The sequence below is a fragment of the Hyla sarda genome, chromosome 7 (genome assembly GCF_029499605.1).
Source record: "Hyla sarda isolate aHylSar1 chromosome 7, aHylSar1.hap1, whole genome shotgun sequence".
In the NCBI taxonomy this organism is placed as follows: domain Eukaryota; kingdom Metazoa; phylum Chordata; class Amphibia; order Anura; family Hylidae; genus Hyla; species Hyla sarda.
This window is the reverse complement of record NC_079195.1, coordinates 15641414-15664647: the sequence shown is the minus strand read 5'-3', so window position 1 is coordinate 15664647 and position 23234 is coordinate 15641414. Positions and strand designations below refer to the sequence as shown.

At 49.3% G+C, this 23234-nt stretch overlaps 1 protein-coding gene across 1 annotated transcript in view; it reads right to left on the bottom strand.

Annotated features, from left to right (window-relative positions):
- Positions 1 to 18353, bottom strand: part of LOC130282293 (guanylate cyclase 2G-like) — a gene marked incomplete at its 5' end in the record, with an annotated part of 60785 nt that extends 42432 nt beyond the window's left edge. The window contains 8 exon segments of the mRNA XM_056530372.1: positions 4028 to 4132; positions 11706 to 11792; positions 11991 to 12134; positions 12418 to 12474; positions 13598 to 13764; positions 15422 to 15525; positions 17969 to 18104; positions 18209 to 18353. Coding sequence (XP_056386347.1) covers positions 4028 to 4132; positions 11706 to 11792; positions 11991 to 12134; positions 12418 to 12474; positions 13598 to 13764; positions 15422 to 15525; positions 17969 to 18104; positions 18209 to 18353 — 945 coding nt within the window.
- Positions 18354 to 23234: the final 4881 nt, after the last annotated feature.

Below are 23234 nucleotides of genomic sequence, written 5' to 3'. Positions count from 1 at the left end.
CTGTGAGGAGGCAAAGTCTCTGCTTGTTTCTTGCAAAAAACGTCAGCATAATCCAGATAGGCCTTGGGGAGACCAGATATCGGAGGAACCACAGGGTCTTGACTGACAGTACAGTGAGCAGGTTTAAGACAGTCCTTGTGGCAAGAAGTACCCCAGTTCTTGATCTCCCCGGTGGTCCAATTGAGGGTTGGGGAAAGGCGTTGAAGCCATGGTAATTCAAGAAGAATTTCCGAAGTGCAGTTAGAGAGGACCAGAAATGAAATTTTTTCGTGATGGGGTCCGATGCACATTAAGAGGGGTTCCGTGCGGTAACACACAGTACAGTCCAATCTTTCATTATCAACAGAGGCGATGTAGAGGGGTCTGGCAAGACTGGTCACCGGGATGTTGAACCTGTTGATGAAAGAGGCCAAAATAAAATTTCCTGCAGATCCGGAATCCAAGAAGGCCGTAGCTGAGAAGGAGAAGGTAGAAGAAGAAATCAGCACAGGCACAGTAAGACGTGGAGAAGCAGAGTTCACATCAAGAGCTGTCTCACCTTTGTGCGGAGTCAGTGTGCGTCTTTCCTGATGTGGAGGTCGGATAGGACAATCCTTCAAGAAATATTCGGTACGGGCACAGTACAGGCAAAGGTTCTCCATGAAGCGTCGTGTCCCCTCTTGAGATATCAAGCGAGACCGGTCAACTTGCATAGCCTCCACGGCGGGAGGCACAGGAACGGATTGCAGTGGACCAGAGGAGAGAGGAGCCGGGGAGAGAAACCGCCTCGTGCGAACAAAGTCCATATCCTGGCGGAGCTCCTGACGCCTTTCGGAAAAACGCATGTCAATGCGGGTGGCAAGATGAATAAGTTCATGCAGGTTAGCAGGGATTTCTCGTGCGGCCAGCACATCTTTGATGTTGCTGGATAGGCCTTTTTTAAAGGTCGCGCAGAGGGCCTCGTTATTCTAGGACAATTCGGAGGCGAGAGTACGGAATTGGATGGCGTACTCGCCAACAGAAGAATTACCCTGGACCAGGTTCAGCAGGGCAGTCTCGGCAGAAGAGGCTCGGGCAGGTTCCTCGAAGACACTTCGAATCTCCGTGAAGAAAGAGTGTACAGAAGCAGTGACAGGATCATTGTGGTCCCAGAGCGGTGTGGCCCATGACAGGGCTTTCCCAGACAGAAGGCTGACTACGACAGCCACCTTTGACCTTTCAGTTGGAAACTGGTCCGACATCATCTCCAAATGCAGGGAACACTGTGAAAGAAAACCACGGCAAAATTTAGAGTCCCCATCAAATTTATCCGGCAAAGATAATCGGAGGCTGGATGCGGCCACTCGCTGCGGAGGAGGTGCATGAGCTGGCGAAGGAGATGGTTGCTGAAGCTGTGGTAGTAGCTGCTGTAGCATCACGGTCAGTTGAGACAGCTGGTGGCCTTGTTGCGCTATCTGTTGCGACTGCTGGGCGACCACCGTGGTGAGGTCAGCGACAACTGGCAGTGGGACCTCAGCGGGATCCATGGCCGGATCTACTGTCACGATTCGGCTGGCTGGAGGTGGATCCTCTGTGCCAGAGAGGGATTGGCATGGACCGTGTTGGTGGACCGGTTCTAAGTTGCTACTGGTATTCACCAGAGCCCACCGCAAAGCGGGATGGTCTTGCAGCGGCGGTAGCAACCAGGTCGTATCCACCGGCAATGGCTCAACCTCTCTGACTGCTGAGATAAGCGCGGTACAAGGGAGTAGACAAGAGCAAGGTCGGACGTAGCAGAAGGTCAGGGCAGGCAGCAAGGATCGTAGTCAGGGGCAACGGCAGGAGGTCTGGAACACAGGCTAGGAACACACAAGGAAACGCTTTCACTGGCACAATGGCAACAAGATCCGGCAAGGGAGTGCAGGGGAAATGAGGTATAAGTAGGGAAGTGCACAGGTGAAGGTGCTGATTAAAACCTCATGCGCCAATCAGTGGTGCACCGGCCCTTTAAATCGCAAAGACCCGGCGCGCGCGCGCCTTAGGGAGCGGGGCCGCGCGCGCCGGGACAGCACAGACGGGGAACGAGTCTGGTAAGCGAGTCGGGATGCGCATCGCGAGCGGGCGCGTCCCGCATCGCGAATCGCATCCCGGCTAGGAACATTATCGCAGCGCACCCGGTCGGCAGGTCTGACCGGGGCGCTGCGAATAGGAGAACGCTGTGAGCGCTCCGGGGAGGAGCGGGGACCCGGAGCGCTCGGCGTAACACTATTCTTTCTGATATTTTTCTTGGTCTTCCAGATCTTGCTTTAACTTCCACTGTTCCTGATGAATGCCATTTCTTAATTACATTCCGAACAGAGGATATTGACATCTGAAAACGTTTTGCTATCTTCTTATAGCCTTCTCCAGCTTTGTGAGCGTCAACTATTTTCAGTTTCAGATTTCTAGACAACTGCAGAGAAGAACCCATGGTGCTGATTGTTGGGGCAAGGTCAGATGCGTCTGGGCATTTAAAACCTTTGAGATTGACATCACCTGGTCTTCCCAGATGATGATGGAGAACAATCCATGACACTGGCAGGTATCAGCTTTGCAAAGGGGGCGGTGCATGCTATAAATTCTGCAGGGTGCCCAAACTTTTGCAGACGCCATTTTTTTGTTTTCTGTTATTTTGAAAGTGTAAATGAAGGAAATAAAATGTAACTTTTGTTGACATATTATAAGAATGTCTAATCTGTAATTTGATGCCTATAGGGAGATTTTTCCATCTTTCCTTGGCTTCTTTATGCATATTAATACAAATTTTTACCTGGGGTGCCCAAACTTTTGATCCCCACTGTATCTATCTAATATCTATCTATCTATCTAATACTATTCCAGGAGAGTAGCACAACCAAAAGCAGGAGAATAGAGAAGAGGTGCAAGCTGTATGGGAGCCTGGGTCAGAGGATCCACTCGCATAAAAAATCCAAGAAGCAGCAGCACACCAAAGTATTCGTGTCAAAAAAGTTGAGGTTTATTCCATAAATCCAGTGAATAAAATGCGAGCAACGTTTCTGATAACGGTGACGTGAGGTCACAGAAACGTTGCTCGCATTTTATTCACTGGATTTATGGAATAAACCTCAACTTTTTTGACACGAATACTTGTGTGCTGCTGCTTCTTGGATTTTTTATCTATCTATTTCATATCTATTTCCAAGCAATAACCCTAATATTTGGGGCAGTATTCCCCTAAACCCTGATATAAACTATTGAAATAAGATGGGGAATTTATAATTGGCTTTTTTGTTGGTTTTGCCATAACATTTTCACAAATTTGGGGGGCAATGGCTAATTTGTGTGAAAATTTGCGACTTTGCATACACTTCAGTAATACAGGTAAAGAGTACAGAACATGTAATATCTCCCTGTACTGTAGGGGACGCTACCAGACACCAATCAGTGCATACGCTTCAGTAATACAGATAAAGAGTAGTACAGAACATGTAATACCTCCCTGTACTGTAGGGGGCGCTACCAGACACCAGTCAGTGCATACACTTCAGTAATACAGGTAAAGAGTAGTACAGAACATGTAATACCTCCCTGTACTGTAGGGGGCGCTACCAGGCACCAGTCAGTGCACACACTTCAGTAATACAGGTAAAGAGTAGTACAGAACATGTAATACCTCCCTGTACTGTAGGGGGTGCTACCAGACACCAGTCAGTGCATGCACTTCAGTAATACAGATAAAGAGTACAGAACATGTAATACCTCCCTGTACTGTAGAGGGCACTACCAGACACCAGTCAGTGTATACACTTTAGTAATACAGGTATTTTACCAGTGAATGCCCATTCTGGTCAGTTCTTCCAGCCAATGACAGGTTTCACAGATCTGGACTTTCCGTAGGATTGTATGTTAAGTCTGGTTTCAAGTTACAATGGTCCAGAAAAGATCATCGTATGTTGAAACCATTGTTTATTGAGGCCATTGTAAGTTGAGGGATCATTGTAACAATAGGGACCAATTTACCTGAAATGACCCTTGTACTCCTCTGTGCCCGTAGTATTTGGTCTCTTACCTTCAGGCTCCCCTTCTTGCAATACTGGGTCACAACACAAACATTAGGGGGTTCAATGCAGACGCCAAAAATGGTGAGCAGATTCTCGTGCTTCAGCTCGGAGATCTGGAATGCGATGGACGCGGTTTAAGAAGTGTTAAACAATTAAAATGGGAATTTTACAACCCAAAATCTTTCAACAAACAATCGCAATAATAAGTCAAAGTAATGGCACAAAAAAAACGCAACAAAAACACCACAAAACTATCATGCTGCAGGTTTAAGAGGCAAGACTGGATACATTGTTGCAAAATATTAAAGGGGTACTCCGGCACTAAGACATCTTATCCCCTATCAAAAGGATAGGGGATAAGATGCCTGACCGCGGGGGTCTCGCCGCTGGGGACCCCCGTGATCTTCCACGCCGCACCTCGTTAGAATCAGCCCCCTGGAGCGTGCTCGCTCCGGGTCTGATTACTGGCGATCACAGGGACGGAGCATAGTGATGTCATGGCTCCGCCCCCGTGTGACGTCTTGTTTTAGCGCCTGAGTACCCCTTTAACTTGTAAGGAACCAAAAATCTCTTACTGGCATGTATGATTTATTATCGCTGTGTTTGCGCCTATTTATACTCTGACCCCACAAGTTGTGCCGCCTCATCGGCACGGAGTTTACCTCTAGTAGCTTGATACAAAGAGGAAAATGACTTGATAGAGGCATATAGTGTTATGTGCATTATAGCTAAAGTGATCACAGCATCATGTCTGGAGGAAACCAGGCACTGCCCACCACCTGCCCAATACCATGCCTACAGTGATCATGGTGGGGGCAGCATCATGTCTGGAGGAAACCAGGCACTGCCCACCACCTGCCCAATACCATCCCTACAGTGATCATGGTGGGGGCAGCATCATGTCTGGGGGAAACCAGGTACTGCCCATCACCCGCCCAATACCATCCCTTCAGTGATCATGGTGGGGGCAGCATCATGTCTAGGGGAAACCAGGCACTGCCCATCACCCGCCCAATACCATCCCTTCAGTGATCATGGTGGGGGCAGCATCATGTCTAGGGGAAACCAGGCACTGCCCATCACCCGCCCAATACCATCCCTTCAGTGATCATGGTGGGGGCAGCATCTTGTCTAGGGGAAACCAGGCACTGCCCATCACCCGCCCAATACCATCCCTTCAGTGATCATGGTGGGGGCAGCATCATGTCTGGAGGAAACCAGGCACCTCCCATCACCTGCCCAATACCATCCCTACAGTGATCATGGTGGGGGTAGCATCATGTCTGGGGGAAACCAGGCACTGCCCATGACCTGCCCAATACTATCCCTACAGTGATCATGGTGGGGGCAGCATCATGTCTGGGGGAAACCAGGCACTTCCCATTACCTTCCCAATACCATCCCTACAGTGATCATGGTGGGGGCAGCATCATGTCTGGAGGAAACCAGGCACTGCCCATCACCTGCCTAATACCATCCCTACAGTGATCATGGTGGGGGCAGCATCATGTCTGGAGGAAACCAGGTACTGCCCATCACCTGCCCAATACCATCCCTACAGTGATCATGGTGGGGACAGCATCATGTCTGGGGAAACCAGGCACTGCCCATCTCCTGCCCAATACCATCCCTACAGTGATCATGGTGGGGGCAGCATCATGTCTGGAGGAAACCAGGCACTGCCCATCACCTGCCCAATACCATCCCTACAGTGATCATGGTGGGGGCAGCATCATGTCTGGGGGAAACCAGGCACTGCCCATCACCTGCCCAATACCATCCCTACAGTGATCATGGTGGGGGCAGCATCATGTCTGGAGGAAACCAGGCACTGCCCATTACCTGCCCAATACCATCCCTACAGTGATCATGGTGGAGGCAGCATCATGTCTGGAGGAAACCAGGTACTGCCCATCACCTGCCCAATACCATCCCTACAGTGATCATGGTGGGGGCAGCATCATGTCTGGAGGAAACCAGGCACTGCCCATCTCCTGCCCAATACCATCCCTACAGTGAACATGGTGGGGGCAGCATCATGTCTGGAGGAAACCAGGTACTGCTCATCACCTGCCCAATACCATCCCTACAGTGATCATGGTGGGGGCAGCATCATGTCTGGAGGAAACCAGGCACTGCCCATCTCCTGCCCAATACCATCCCTTCAGTGATCATGGTGGGGGCAGCATCATGTCTAGGGGAAACCAGGCACTGCCCATCACCCGCCCAAAACCATCCCTTCAGTGATCATGGTGGGGGCAGCATCATGTCTGGAGGAAACCAGGCACCTCCCATCACCTGCCCAATGCCATCCCTACAGTGATCATGGTGGGGGTAGCATCATGTCTGGGGGAAACCAGGCACTGCCCATGACCTGCCCAATACTATCCCTACAGTGATCATGGTGGGGGCAGCATCATGTCTGGGGGAAACCAGGCACTGCCCATTACCTTCCCAATACCATCCCTACAGTGATCATGGTGGGGGCAGCATCATGTCTGGAGGAAACCAGGCACTGCCCATCACCTGCCTAATACCATCCCTACAGTGATCATGGTGGGGGCAGCATCATGTCTGGAGGAAACCAGGCAATGCCCATCACCTGCCCAATACCATCCCTACAGTGATCATGGTGGGGGCAGAATCGTGTCTGGGGGAAACCTGGCACTGCCCATCACCTGCCCAATACCATCTCTACAGTGAAGTATGGTGGGGGCAGCATCATGTCTGGAGGAAACCTGGCACTGCCCATCACCTGCCCAATACCATCCCTACAGTGATCATGGTGGGGGACGCATCATGTCCGGAGGAAACCAGGCACTGCCCATCATCTGCCCAATACCATCCCTACAGTGATCATGGTGGGGGCAGCATCATGTCTGGAGGAGACCAAGCACTGCCCATCATCTGCCCAATAGCATCCCTACAGTGATCATGGTGGGGGCAGCATCATGTCTGGGGGAAACCAGGCACTGCCCATCACCTGCTCAATACTATCCCTACAGTGATCATGGTGGGGGCAGCATCATGTCTGGAGGAAACCAGGCACTGCCCATCACCCGCCCAATACCATCCCTACAGGGATTATGGTGGGGGCATCATCATGTCTGGAGGAAACCAAGCACTGCCCATCACCCGCCCAATACCATCCCTACAGTGATCATGGTGGGGGCAGCATCATGTCTGGAGGAAACCAGGCAGTGCCCATGACCTGCCTAATACCATCCCTACAGTGATTATGGTGGGGGCAGAATCATGTCTGGGGGAAACCAGGCACTGCCCATTACCTTCCCAATACCATCCCTACAGTGATCATGGTGGGGGCAGAATCATGTCTGGAAGAAACCAGGCACTGCCCATCACCTGCCCAATACCATCCCTACAGTGATCATGGTGGGGGCAGCATCATGTCTGGAGGAAACCAGGCACTGCCCATCACCTGCCCAATACCATCTCTACAGTGATCACGGTGGCGGCAGCATCATGTCTGGGGGAATCCAGGCACTGCCCATCACCTGCCCAATACCATCCCTACAGTGATCATTATGGGGGGAAAAATCATGTCTGCAGAAAACCAGGCACTGCCCATCACCTGCCCAATACCATCCCTACAGTGATCATGGTGGGGGAAGCATCATGTCTGGAGGAAACCAGGCACTGCCCATTACCTTCCCAATACCATCCCTACAGTGATCATGGTGGGGGCAGCATAATTTCTAGGGGAAACCAGGCACTGCCCATCACCTGCCCAATACCATCCCTACAGTGATCATAGTGGGGGCAGCATCATGTCTGGAGGAAACCAGGCACTGCCCAAAACCATCCCTACAGTGATCAGGGTGGGGGCAGCATCATGTCTGGAGGAAATCAGGCACTGCCCATCACCTGCCCAATACCCTTCCTACAGTGATCATTATGGGGGGGGGGAAAAATCATGTCTGCAGAAAACCAGTCACTGCCCATCACCTGCCCAATACCATCCCTACAGTGATCATGGTGGGGGCAGCATCATGTCTGGAGGAAACCAGGCACTGCTCATCACCTGCCCAATTCCATCCCTACAGTGATCATGATGGGGGCAGCATCATGTCTGGTTGAAACCAGGCACTGCCCATCACCTGCCCAATACCATCCCTACAGTGATCAGGGTGGGGGCAGCATCATGTCTGGGGGAAACCAGGCACTGCCCATCACCTGCCCAATACCATCCCTACAGTGATCGTGGTGGGGGCAGCATCATTTCTGGAGGAAACCAGGCACTGCCCAAAACCATCCCTACAGTGATCATGGTGGGAGCAGCATCATGTCTGGGGAAACCAGGCACTACCCATCACCTGCCCAATACCATCCCTACAGTGATCATGGTGGGGGCAGCATCATGTCTGGGGGAAACCAGGCACTGCCCATCACCTGCCCAATACCATCCCTACAGTGATCATGGTGGGGTGACCATCATGTCTGGGGGAAACCAGGCACTGATCATCACCTGCCCAATACCATCCCTACAGTGATCATGGTGGGGGCAGCATCATGTCTGGAGGAAACCAGGCACTGCCCATCACCTGTCCAATACCATCCCTTCAGTGATCATGGTGGGGGCAGCATCATGTCTGAAGGAAACAAGTCAGTGCCCATAACCTGCCTGATACCATCCCTACAGTGAAGCATGGTGGGGGCATCATCATGTCTGGGGGAAACCAGGCACTGCCCATCACCTGCCCAATACCATCCCTACAGTGATCATGGTAGTGGCAGCATCATGTCTGGGGGAAACTAGGCACTGCCCATCACCTGCCAATACCTTCCCTACAGTGATCATGATGGGGGCAGCATCATGTCTGGGGGAAACCAGGCACTGCCCATCACCTGCCCAATACCATCCCTACAGTGATCATGGTGGGGGCAGCATCATGTCTAGGGGAAACCAGGCATTGCCCATCACCTGCCCAATACCATCCCTACAGCGATCATGGTGGGGACAGAATCATGTCTGGAAGAAACCAGACATTGCCATCACCTGCCCAATACCATCCCTACAGTGAAGCATGGTGGGGACAGAATCATGTCTGGAAGAAACCAGACATTGCCATCACCTGCCCAATACCATCCCTACAGTGATCATGGTGGGGGCAGCATCATGTCTGGGGGGAAACCAAGCACTGCCCATCACCTGCCCAATACCATCCCTACAGTGATCAGGGTGGGGGCAGCATCATGTCTGGAGGAAACCAGGCACTGCCCATCACCTGTCCAATACCATCCCTACAGTGATCATGGTGGGGGCCGCATCATGTCTGGAGGAAACCAGGCACTACCCATCACCTGCCCAATACCATCCCTACAGTGATCATGGTGGGGGCCACATCATGTCTGGAGGAAACCAGGCACTGCCCATCACCTGCCCAATACCATCCCTACAGTGATCATGGTGGGGGCAGCATTATGTCTGGGGGAAACCAGGCACTGCCCATCACCTGCCCAATACCATCACTACAGTGATCATGGTGGGGGCAGCATCATGTCTGGGGTAAACAAGGCACGGCCCATCACCTGCTCAATACCATCCCTACAGTGATCATGGTGGGGGCAACATCATGTCTGGGGTAAACAAGGCACTGCCCATCACCTGCCCAATACCATCCCTACAGTGATCATGGTGGGGGCCGCATCATGTCTGGAGGAAACCGGGTACTGCCCATCACCTGCCCAATACCATCCCTACAGTGATCATGGTGGGGGCAGCATCATGTGTAGGGGAAACCAGGCATTGCCCATCACCTGCCCAATACCATCCCTACAGTGAAGCATGGTGGGGACAGAATCATGTCTGGAAGAAACCAGACATTGCCATCACCTGCCCAATACCATCCCTACAGGGATCATGGTGGGGGCAGCATCATGTCTAGGGGAAACCAGGCACTGCCCATCACCTGCCCAATACCATCCCTACAGTGAAGCATGGTGGGGACAGAATCATGTCTGGAAGAAACCAGACATTGCCATCACCTGCCCAATACCATCCCTACAGGGATCATGGTGGGGGCAGCATCATGTCTAGGGCAAACCAGGCATTGCCCATCACCTTCCCAATACCATCTCTACAGTGATCATGGTGGGGGCAGCATCATGTCTGGAGGAAACCAGGTACTGTCCATCACCTGCCCAATACCATCCCTACAGTAATCATGGTGGGGGCAACATCATGTCTGGGGTAAACAAGGCACTGCCCATCACCTGCCCAATACCATCCCTACAGTGATCATGGTGGGGGCAGCATCATGTCTGGAGGAAACCAGGTACTGTCCATAACCTGCCCAATACCATCCCTACAGTAATCATGGTGGGGGCAACATCATGTCTGGGGTAAACAAGGCACTGCCCATCACCTGCCCAATACCATCCCTACAGGGATCATGGTGGGGGCAGCATCATGTCTAGGGCAAACCAGGCATTGCCCATCACCTGCCCAATACCATCCCTACAGTAATCATGGTGGGGGCAACATCATGTCTGGGGTAAACAAGGCACTGCCCATCACCTGCCCAATACCACCCCTACAGTGATCATGGTGGGGGCAGGATCATGTCTGGAGGAAACCAGGTACTGTCCATCACCTGCCCAATACCATCCCTACAGTGATCATGGTTGGGGCTAGCATCATGTATGGGGGAAACCAGGCACTGCCCATCACCTGTCCAATACCATCCCTACAGTGATCATGGTGGGGGAAGCATCATGTCTGGAGGAAACCAGGCACTGCCCATCACCTGCCCAATACCATCCCTACAGTGATCATGGTGGGGGAAGCATTATGCTGTAAGTACTTTAAGACTGGTCAGAATTGAGGGAAAGCTGAATGAAGCAATGCACCAACATATTCTTATTGAAAACCTGATCCAGAGCTCTGGACCTACAGACTGGGTAGAAGATTCACCTACCAAGAAGACAATGACCCCAAGTACACGGCCAAGACAACACAGGAGAACATAAATATTTATTTTTATTTTAGCACAAGGAGCAACAAAGCAAAATGTGAAAAAAGTGAGAGGGTCTGAAGACTTTCTGTGTTGGTATTTCCCTTTGTTTAGCCACACCCTGTCCCACCATTACCTCCGTTCCTTCCTTATTACCAGAACCTAAGGTCCTGCACCCATAAAAGACACTCTATGACTCCTACAAAGTACATCCAAAGGTTTGCAAAGTTATACAAAACCCCTAAATGTTTACTTTTTCCATCCTATTCATTTATAACTATAATGTTTTTGGGAGAGACAGCAGTCGGCACAACCCGCTTCTCCTATGGTGTATGCGAGCGGTCAAATTGCCTAGGAAAGCGAGACTGATGGGCCGGTGCTGGCGGTGCACAATCTCAGCAAAGAATATGCAAGTAAGCGATATTGCAAAAATAGAAGAAAGGAATGAGAGGCCACTCACCAAGTCCGTGCTCCAAGATTTATTCTTACAAATTCAGTGCATTAAAACACGCCAGCAGGACAAGGTCAGACGCCTGGCGTCTGACCTTGTCCTGCTGGCGTGTTTTAATGCGCTGAATTTGTAAGAATAAATCTTGGAGCACGGATTTGGTGAGTGGCCTCTCATTCCTTTCTTCTATTTTTGTAACTATAGTGTGTAAACGATCATTGACCGATAGAATTGCAGAAACCATATACAAAAAAAAAGTCTTACTATACGGAATTCTTTTAGGATAGACGGCTTCCTGACTCGAAATCCAGCTGTTTGGTCGGTGACATACTTCACAGCAACATTATTACCCTAAAAATACAGAAAGAAGGAAATTAGTATTTACAGTAAGATCCAGAACAGCCTTCAGAAATCCCACAACCTCCTCCAAAATCCTCCAAAATTATGAGTGCAGCTCTGGATGTGACCAGAGCAGAAGATATCACCGCCCAATGTCCAGGGGCTGCTATAAAACATTGAGTAATACAGATGAGGGGAGTCGCTGGGTACCTGGTAGACACCTATGATGGAGTAGAATATCTCTTTGCCTTGTTTGTCCGTGAAGCCGTAGCTTGTATTGCTGGAGATGAGGGCGCTGGATCCGAGACTGCCATGCAGTTTAGATGGAGTACTCGAGGGGGTCCCAGGATGGTTCTGTGGAAAACAGTAAATCCAGGTACATCGTCAATGTATCTGACAGAAATCATTATGATTTAGGAAAATGTATTCAAAATTACAGGGAAACGGAGGAGGGTATTACTGCCAGGAGTCCCCTGACCACTTCCTATGGCAGTGGAGGTGGAGGGTGGTGGTGCCTCCCCGGCACCGGCATCCACAACTTATATAAGATATGCAAACTATGGCCCTCATCCATACAGATGGTGTAGGGGGCATGGAGTGCCCAGAATGCTGGCAGTATAAAACAAACTGCACTTACCACCCACCATTCCCCCGGTAAATCTGATCTCCTGCTCCCGTCCTCCGCAGCAATCACCTGTCAAGGCAACAGGGGAATTAACTGAGCTGCAGTGTAAGGAGTCAACCACAAGAAGCAAGAAAAGGATTAGAGCGGAGGGCGAGAGCGGGATAACAGACACACCGTGAAAGGGGCGGGTGGTACGTCCAGTTATTTATTATTTATTTATATGTACACAGTGACCCCACCAGCAGAATAGTGAGTACAGCTTTGGAGTATAATACAGGATATAACTCAGGATCAGTACAGGATAAGTAATGTAATGTATGTACACAGTGACCTCACCAGCAGAATAGTGAGTACAGCTCTGGAGTATAATACAGGATATAACTCAGGATCAGTACAGTATAAGTAATGTATGTACACAGTGACCTCACCAGCAGAATAGCGAGTACAGCTCATGAGTATAATACAGGATATAACTCAGGATCAGTACAGGATAAGTAATGTAATGTATGTACACAGTGACCCCACCAGCAGAATAGTGAGTACAGCCCTGGAGTATAATACAGGATATAACTCAGGATCAGTACAGGATAAGTAATGTAATGTATGTACACAGTGATCTCACCAGCAGAATAATGAGTACAGCTCTGGAGTATAATACAGGATATAACTCAGGATCAGTACAGGATAATTAATGTAATGTATGTACACAGTGACCTCACCAGCAGAATAGTGAGTGCAGCTCTGGAGTATAATACAGGATATAATTCAGGATCAGTACAGGATAAGTAATGTAATGTATGTACACAGTGACCTCACCAGCAGAATAGTGAGTGCAGCTCTGGAGTATAATACAGGATATAACTCAGGATCAGTACAGGATAAGTAATGTAATGTATGTACACAGTGACCTCACCAGCAGAATAGTGAGTACAGCTCTGGAGTATAATACAGGATATAACTCAGGATCAGTACAGGATAAGTAATGTAATGTATGTACACAGTGACCCCACCAACAGAATAGTGAGTACAGCTCTGGAGTATAATACAGGATATAATTCAGGATCAGTACAGGATAAGTAATCTAATGTATGTACACAGTGACCTCACCAGCAGAATAGTGAGTACAGCTCTGGAGTATAATTCAAGCTAAGCATCAGTTCTCACTTTTAAAGGTAATATTGTTCTTATTCACCTTGCCCTCTTTTATTATGGAGATGTCTTCATATTTTATTAGCCACCAGGAATCTTTTCCAAACTGTCTCTTAAGTTGTCCCTTCTGAACGAGAAGAAATAATACAAAAATGATCCCGGCCACAGCGGTGAAGGTGAGGGTGATGATCAGCGCATTGACCGGACTGCCTGCAAGCATAGAAAGAGTCACATGTAAGATTTGTGTAATTCTTTTGAAGTGACTTTGCGATCCTACACAGGTAGGTCATAATGCCCAAAAATTGAGGGCTCCACCCCTGAGACCCTCAGCTTTCAGGAGTATAGGGGTCTGTGACTATGCAGCACATCTCCCTTTGCATTCCTTGAATGGGTTACTGAGATAGCCTGTTGGTTCTATCCCAGGAGTAGAGGCATAACCTGTAGCTTCAGGGCCCCAATGCAAAATTTGTAACAGGGCCCCATGTCTACTGTGTGCCATTTATAATACAGTGGTCCCTCAACATACGATGGTAATCCATTCCAAATGGACCATCGTTTGTTGAAACTAGAGATGAGCGAACTTACAGTAAATTCGATTTGTCACGAACTTCTCGGCTCGGCAGTTGATAACTTTTCCTGCATAAATTAGTTCAGCCTTCAGGTGCTCCGGTGGGCTGGAAAAGGTGGATACAGTCCTAGGAATGAGTCTCCTAGGACTGTATCCACCTTTTCCAGCCCACGGGAGCACCTGAAAGCTGAACTAATTTATGCAGGATAAGTCATCAACTGCCGAGCCGAGAAGTTCGTGACGAATCGAATTTACTGTAACTTCACTCATCTCTAGTTGAAACCATCGTATGTTGAGGGATCCGTGCAATGTAAAGTATAGGACAGTGGTCTACAACCTGCGGACCTCCAGATGTTGCACAACTACAACACCCAGCATGCCCGGACAGCCAACGGCTCTCCGAGCATGCTGGGTGTTGTAGCTTTGCAAGATCTGAAGGTCCGCAGGTTGAAGACCACTGGTATAGGAGGTTATACTCACGTGTCCCCGCCGCTCCGGACCCGTCACCGCTCGTCACCGCTGCCCTGGATGTTGCCCTCCATCGCTGTCGCCACTTCCCCGGGGTGTCCCAGACGCTCCGGCAAGGCCTCTGCTTCCCCGGTATCCTCGCTCTCCGTCGCCGCCATTACGTCGCTACACACGCCGCTCCTATTGGATGACGGGACGGCGTGCGCAGCGACGTGATGACGACGATGGAGAGCGCCAACAATGAAGGGGATCCCGAAGAGGACGCGCCGGAGCCCCAAGGACAGGTAAGTGATCGTCAGCGGACCACACGGGGCACCGTAAACGGCTATCCGGTGGAAGCTGAAGCAGTCTGAGCTGCCGGATAGCCGTTTATGCGATGGCCCCGACATACAAAAGCATCGTATGTTGATGCTGCCTTCAGCATGGAATGGACTCTGAGAGTGATGGTATGTTGAAATAATCGTATGTCGGGGCCATTGTAGGTCGGGGGGTCACTGTACTGCTGTTTTCTTATGGGGTAGAGGCCGTCGGCATTAAGGCCCCGATGCGTCTGCTACCTCTGAACAAGAGTTGCCACCTTTCTTGCAAAAAAAATTACCGGCCATGCTAATTTGCATAATTAATTATATATGCGTGACATCACAGGATACACAGCTGGAGGCGCTCTGGTTGGGAAACGCTGGTATGGTATATGGTGCAACATTCCGGGATTTGGGGGATAAGTTGAATAAATACTGGCCAATGTTAACCCTACTCTGCATCCCCTATAGTTACGGTCCTGCCCAGGACAGTCTTCTATCATAGGGAATGGTTGGGCAGGGGGATACTTACTAGTTAGGGTTATTTTGCAGAGCTCGTTGTTGAACCCGCAGTCCGGTGTGTCTGAAGGGCGAGTCGTTCCCGGCCAGCTGATCTGGGATAAGGCACCTGTAGGGCTAAAGTATCAACATGACATTAGGGAGAATACATTATAAAATTACAGGATGGTTAAACCTCTAGGGCGCCCCCTGCCTGCAGGTGTGAGGACTGTAGTCAAGGCCTTATGCCTCCTCTCCTTTTGGTAGAAAATGTACAGATCTCCTCTTTCCAGGGAACTGCATTGTCGGCAAATCAATCGATATGCCAGATCTTTTTTTCCTGGGGGGGGGGAAGGAGCTTTGCAGAGCACAATTTATCTGAGCACTTTAGAGCACTGGTTATTTGGATACTGAAGAGCACCTTATATCTGGGCATTGTAGAGCACTATTTATCTGGGCACTGTAGAGCACTGGTTATTTGGATAATGAAGAGCACCTTATATCTGGGCACTGTAGAGCACTATTTATCTGGGCACTGTAGGGCACTGTTATATGGATACTGAAGAGCACTTTATATCTGGGCATTGTAGAGCACTATTTATCTGGGCACTGTAGAGCACTAGTTATTTGGATACTGAAGAGCACCTTATATCTGGGCATTGTAGAGCACTATTTATCTGGGCACTGTAGAGCACTGGTTATTTGGATACTGAAGAGCACTTTATATCTGGGCACTGTAGAGCACTGGTTATTTGGATACTGAAGAGCACTTTATATCTGGGCATTGTAGAGCACTATTTATCTGAGCACTTTAGAGCACTGGTTATTTGGATACTGAAGAGCACTTTATATCTGGGCATTGTAGAGCACTATTTATGTTGGCACTGTAGAGCACTGGTTATTTGGATACTGCAGAGCACCTTATATCTGGGCATTGTAGAGAACTATTTATCTGGGCACTGTAGAGCACTGGTTATTTGGATACTGCAGAGCACCTTATATCTGGGCATTGTAGAGCACTATTTATCTGGGTGCTGTAGAGCACTGGTTATTTGGATACTGAAGAGCACTTTATATCTGGGCATTGTAGAGCACTATTTATCTGGGAACTGTAAAGCACTGTTATATGGATATTGAAGAGCACCTTATATCTGGGCATTGTAGAGCACTATTTATCTGGGCACTGTAGAGCACTGGTTATTTGGATACTGAAGAGCACCTTATATCTGGGCATTGTAGAGCACTATTTATCTGGGCACTGTAGAGCACTGGTTATTTGGATACTGAAGAGCACTTTATTTCTGGGCATTGTAGAGCACTATTTATCTGGGCACTGTAGAACACTGGTTATTTGGATACTGAAGAGCACTTTATTTCTGGGCATTGTAGAGCACTTTATATCTGGGCACTGTAGAGCACTGGTTATTTGGATACTGAAGAGCACTTTATATCTGGGCATTGTAGAGCACTATTTATCTGAGCACTTTAGAGCACTGGTTATTTGGATACTGAAGAGCACTTTATATCTGGGCATTGTAGAGCACTATTTATGTTGGCACTGTAGAGCACTGGTTATTTGGATACTGCAGAGCACCTTATATCTGGGCATTGTAGAGAACTATTTATCTGGGCACTGTAGAGCACTGGTTATTTGGATACTGCAGAGCACCTTATATCTGGGCATTGTAGAGCACTATTTATCTGGGTGCTGTAGAGCACTGGTTATTTGGATACTGAAGAGCACTTTATATCTGGGCATTGTAGAGCACTATTTATCTGGGAACTGTAAAGCACTGTTATATGGATATTGAAGAGCACCTTATATCTGGGCATTGTAGAGCACTATTTATCTGGGCACTGTAGAGCACTGGTTATTTGGATACTGAAGAGCACCTTATATCTGGGCATTGTAGAGCACTATTTATCTGGGCACTGTAGAGCACTGGTTATTTGGATACTGAAGAGCACTTTATTTCTGGGCATTGTAGAGCACTATTTATCTGGGCACTGTAGAACACTGGTTATTTGGATACTGAAGAGCACTTTATTTCTGGGCATTGTAGAGCACTTTATATCTGGGCACTGTACAGCACTGGTTATTTGGATACTGAAGAGCACTTTATATCTGGGCATTGTAGAGCACTATTTATCTGGGCACTGTAGAACACTGGTTATTTGGATACTGAAGAGCACTTTATTTCTGAGCACAGTAGAACACTATATTATCTGGGCACTGTAGAACTATTTATCTGAGCACTGTAGAGCACTGTTTGAACACTATAGGGCACTGTGTATTTGGATACTTGGTATTTGGAACTTTGGGCATTGTTAAGTTTCTTCTGGTCATGTAGTCATGTGGTGTATACACAGATTATTATATCTGATTATGTGGTCATGTGGTGTATAGATTATATTTGGTCATGTGGTCATGTGGTGTATAGATTATATTTGGTCATGTGGTCATGTGGTCTATAGATTATATTTGGTCATGTGGTCATGTGGTCTATAGATTATATTTGGTCATGTGGTCATGTGGCCTATAGATTATGTTGGGCCAGGTAGTGTATAGACCTGTACATACCTGATCTGTTTTCTGTAGCTGTCATATTGCAGAACAGGCACAAAGCGAGAGGCGTTACCCACCGGCTGCAAGTCGTAGATGGCATAGTCCATGAATCGTTCCCCGTTCTCATCAATGCTCAGCAGCCCAGTCACCCCTACAGCGGATAACACAGATATCAGACATTATAGCGGACATGCATGGATATTTGATGGGGAGCTGCCCTTTAACTATTAAATCTTTCATCGTCCGTCCTCTTACCATACAGCTGGGTCTCATTGTATCCTCTTAGTCTTTCCACCAAGGCTCGTCCATCTGTGATGTTACGCCCCTGCTGAAGAACCTCTCTCAAACCTAAGGCATACAGTAAGATGGAGTCATGGAGATAAGCGGCATACGGGCTCACCTGCAATAGAAATGTAACCAATTAATATTCTCCTTACATTCTAACCTATAGGTAAAATCATAAAGGGGAACTAAACCTGTACCCCATCATTTTCCTCTCATCAACCTATTTAATTGTCCAAATTTCATTCATCTATATATATAAAAATTAACGTGTGTATGTAAGTATGTGTGTATGTATATATGTATGTATGTATATGTGTGTGTATGTATGTGTGTATGTATATATGTGTGTATATATATATGTATGTATGTATATGTGTGTGTATGTTCCACAAAAACTTCCAAACGGCTGGAGATATTTCGATAATACTTGGTCACATGTTACTTATATGTCCACTTAAAATATAGGATAGTTAATTTAACCCTTAACTACCCCCATTTGTGAGGGTTGGGGTTTTTGTTTAAAGTCCCATGAAAATCAATGGGAAATGTATGTTCCCACATTACTTCTGTACGGCTGGAGATATTTCAATACCTGGTACATATATTGCAGGTCGGGATATGAGGACGGGATGGGAGGTCGAGATAGAAGGTGGGGATAGGAGGTGGGTGTCACGATGCCGGCTGGCAGAAGGTGGATCCTCTGTGCCAGAGAGGGATTGGCGTGGACCGTGCTAGTGGACCGGTTCACCAGAGCCCGCCGCAAAGCGGGATGGTCTTGCTGCGGCGGTAGTGACCAGGTCGTATCCACTAGCAACGGCTCAACCTCTCTGACTGCTGAAGATAGGCGCGGTACAAGGGAGTAGACAGAAGCAAGGTCGGACGTAGCAGAAGGTCGGGGCAGGCAGCAAGGATCGTAGTCAGGGGCAACGGCAGGAGGTCTGGAACACAGGCTAGGAACACACAAGGAAACGCTTTCACTGGCACAATGGCAACAAGATCCGGCGAGGGAGTGCAGGGGAAGTGAGGTATACATAGGGAGTGCACAGGTGAACACACTAATTAGAACCACTGCGCCAATCGGCGGCGCAGTGGCCCTTTAAATCGCAGAGACCCGGCGCGCGCGCGCCCTAGGGAGCGGGGCCGCGCGCGCCGGGACAGGACCGACGGAGAGCGAGTCAGGTACGGGAGCAGGGGTGCGCATCGCGAGCGGGCGCCACCCGCATCGCGAATCGCATCCCGGCTGGAGGCAGGATCGCAGCGCACCGGGTCAGTGGATCTGACCGGAGCGCTGCAATAGCGAGAGTGTAGCGAGCGCTCCGGGGAGGAGCGGGGACCCGGAGCGCTCGGCGTAACAGTGGGGATAGGAGGTCGGGATAGCAGGTGGGGATAGGAGGTGGGGATAGGAGGTGGGGATAGGAGGTGGGGATAGGAGGTCGGGATAAGAGGTCGGGATAGGAGGTCAGAGATAGGAGGTGGAGATAGGAGGTGGAGATAGGAGGTCGGGATAGGAGGTCGGGATAGAAGGTGGGGATAGGAGGTGGGGATAGGAGGTGGGGATAGGAGGTGGGGATAGGAGGTGGGGATAGGAGGTGGGGATAGGAGGTCAGAGATAGGAGGTGGAGATAGGAGGTGGAGATAGGAGGTGGAGATAAGAGGTGGGGATAGGAGGTCGGGATAGGAGGTGGGGATAGGAGGGGGGGATAGGAGGTGGGGATAGGAGGTGGGGATAGGAGGTGGGGATAGGAGGTGGGGATAGGAGGTGGGGATAGGAGGTCGGGATAGGAGGTCGGGATAGGAGGTCGGGATAAGAGGTCAGGATAGGAGGTCGGGATAGGAGGTCGGGATAGGAGGTCAGGATAGTAGGTCAGGATAGGAGGACGGGATAGGGGGTTGAGATAGAAGGACGGGATAGGAGGTCAGGAGAGGAGGTGTAGATAGGATGTCGAGATAGAAGGTGGAGATAGGAGGTCGGGAAAGGAGGTCGAGATAGGAGGACGGGATAGGAGGTCGAGATAGGAGGTCGAGATAGGAGGTCGAGATAGGAGGACGAGATAGGAGGACGGGATAGGAGGACGGGATAGGGGGTTGAGATAGGAGGACGGGATAGGAGGTCGAAAGAGGAGGACGAGATAGGAGGACGAGATAGGAGGATGGGATAGGAGGTCGGGATAGGAGGTCGGGATATGAGGACAGGATATGAGGACGGGATATGAGAACAGGATATGGGGTTGGGATATGACAACAATATATGGGGATGGGATTTGAAGTCAAAAGCTTCCTCCTTTGTTTATTTTCCTCCCCAACAAGGATGAGGAAGGAAAAACCGGGCAACGCCGGGTACTCAGCTAGTTAGCTATATAGAGCAGTTTGCCCACTTTGGTTCTCACTTACATGCACAAAGTGAGGAAATGACGTAATCCAGCTATCCACTTTGTCTCTGTCCAAACCTCTCTCTAAAAGCAGCCCCCACCTTCCTGAGAGACATAAATCATGTGGTTTCTGCCCTGTACTGATGAGTCATTCTCTCTTTAATTCTTAGAACTGGGAGGTGTGTATGGTCTCAGGCAATCAGACACTAAAGACCTCTTTGCTGCTCAGAGCAGGAGGGTGGAGACTGCTCTCAGAGAGTGAGCTGGTTGGCAGAACAGAGATGCAATGATTGCTGGGAGATGTACGCTAGGGGAGGAAAGGATGGCAAAGAATATCATGCAGCCAGAGAAGACAACAGAGGCCACAGGAGCCATGTATATCAGGCAGGATGGTTTACAGGGAACATATACAGGTACCCGGCGTTGCCTGGTTTTTCCTTCCTCATCCTTGTTGGGGAGGAAAATCAACAAAGGAGGAAGCTTTTGACTTCAAATCCCATCCCCATACATTGTTGTCATATCCCAACCAGATATCCCGTCCTCCTATCTCAACCCCCTATCCCGTCCTCCTATCTCAACCCCTATCCCATCCTCCTATCCCCACCTCCTATGCCGACCTCCTATTTCAACCTCCTATCTCAACATCTTATCCTGGCCTCCTATCCCGGCTTCCTATCCCGACCTCATATCCCGTCCTCATATCCCGACCTCATATCCTGACCTCATATCCTGACCTCCTATCTTGACCTCCTATATCGACCTCCTATCTCGACCTCCTATATCGACCTCCTATCTCGACCTCCTATCTCGACCTCCTATCCCGTCCTCCTATCCCGACCTCCTATCCCGACCTCCTATCTCAGCATCCTATCCTGGCCTCCTATCCCGTCCTCATATCCCGACCTCCTATCCCGACCTCATGTCCCGTCCTCCTATCTTGACCTCATATCTTGACCTCCTATCCCGACCTCCCATCCCGTCCTCATATCCCGACCTGTAATATGTGTACCAGGTTTTAAAATATCTCCAGCCGTACAGAAGTTATGTGAGAACATACATTTCCCATTGATTTGCATCAATCAAAAACCAAAACCAAAATTCAAACAAAAACCCTGACCCTCACAAATGGGGGTAGTTAAGGGTTAAATTAACTATCCTATATTTTAAGTGGACATATAAGTAACATGTGACCAAGTATTATGGAAATATCTCCAGCCGTTTGGAAGTTATGCAGTAACATATATTTCCCATTGACTTGTACGGGACTTTAAACATAAACCCCGCCCCTGGCAAATGGGGGTGAGTAAGGGTTAAATCACCTATTGTCACGATTCGGCTTACAGGTAGTGGATCCTCTGTGTCAGCGAGGGATTGGCGTGGACCGTGCTAGTGGACCGATTCTAAGAGGCTACTGGTGTTCACCAGAGCCCGCCGCAAAGCGGGATGGTCTTGCTGCGGCAGTAGCAACCAGGTCGTATCCACTAGCAACGGCTCAACCTCGCTGACTGCTGAGAAGGCGTGGGACAGAAGGACTAGGCAGAGGCAAGGTCAGACGTAGCAGAAGGTCGGGGCAGGCGGCAAGGTTCGTAGTCAAGATGGATAGCAGAAGTTCAGGTAACACAGGCTTTGGACACACTAAACGCTTTCACTGGCACAAGGCAACAAGATCCGGCAAGGGAGTGCAGGGGCAGTGAGCAGATATAGTCTGGGAGCAGGTGGAAGCCAATTAAGCTAATTGGGCCAGGCACCAATCATTGGTGCACTGGCCCTTTAAGTCTCAGAGAGCTGGCGCGCGCGCGCCCTAGAGAGCGGAGCCGCGCGCGCCAGCACATGACAGCAGGGGACCGGGACGGGTAAGTGACCTGGGATGCGATTCGCGAGCGGGCGCGTCCCGCTGTGCGAATCGCATCCCCGACGGCCATGACAGTGCAGCGCTCCCGGTCAGCGGGACTGACCGGGGCGCTGCGGGGAGAGAGACGCCGTGAGCCCTCCGGGGAGGAGCGGGGACCCGGAGCGCTAGGCGTAACACCTATCCTATGTTTGTTGGTGACATATAAGTAACATGTGGCCAAGTTTCATGTTAATATCTTTAGCCGTTTGGAAAATTTTGTGGAACATACATACATACATACATATACACACACATATATACATACATACACAAACACACACATGTTGAGTTATATATATATATATATATATATATATATATATACACAGTACAGACCAAAAGTTTGGACACCTTCTCATTCAGAGTTTTCTTTATTTCCATGACTATGAATATTGTAGATTCGCACTGAAGGCATCAAAACTATGAATTATCACATGTGGAATTATATACATAACAAAAAGTGTGAGAATCTGTCATATTCTAGGTTCTTCCTTTTGCTTTGATTACTGCTTTGCACACTCTTGGCATTCTCTTGTTGAGATTCAAGAGGTAGTCACCTGAAATGGTTTTCACTTCCCAGGTGTGCTGGTGTGGGGGAGGAGGTGTGATGGTGTGGGGGAGGAGGTGTGATGGTGTGGAGGAGGAGGTGTGATGGTGTGGGGGAGGAGGTGTGATGGTGTGGGGGAGGAGGTGTGATGGTGTGGAGGAGGAGGTGTGATGGTGTGGAGGAGGAGGT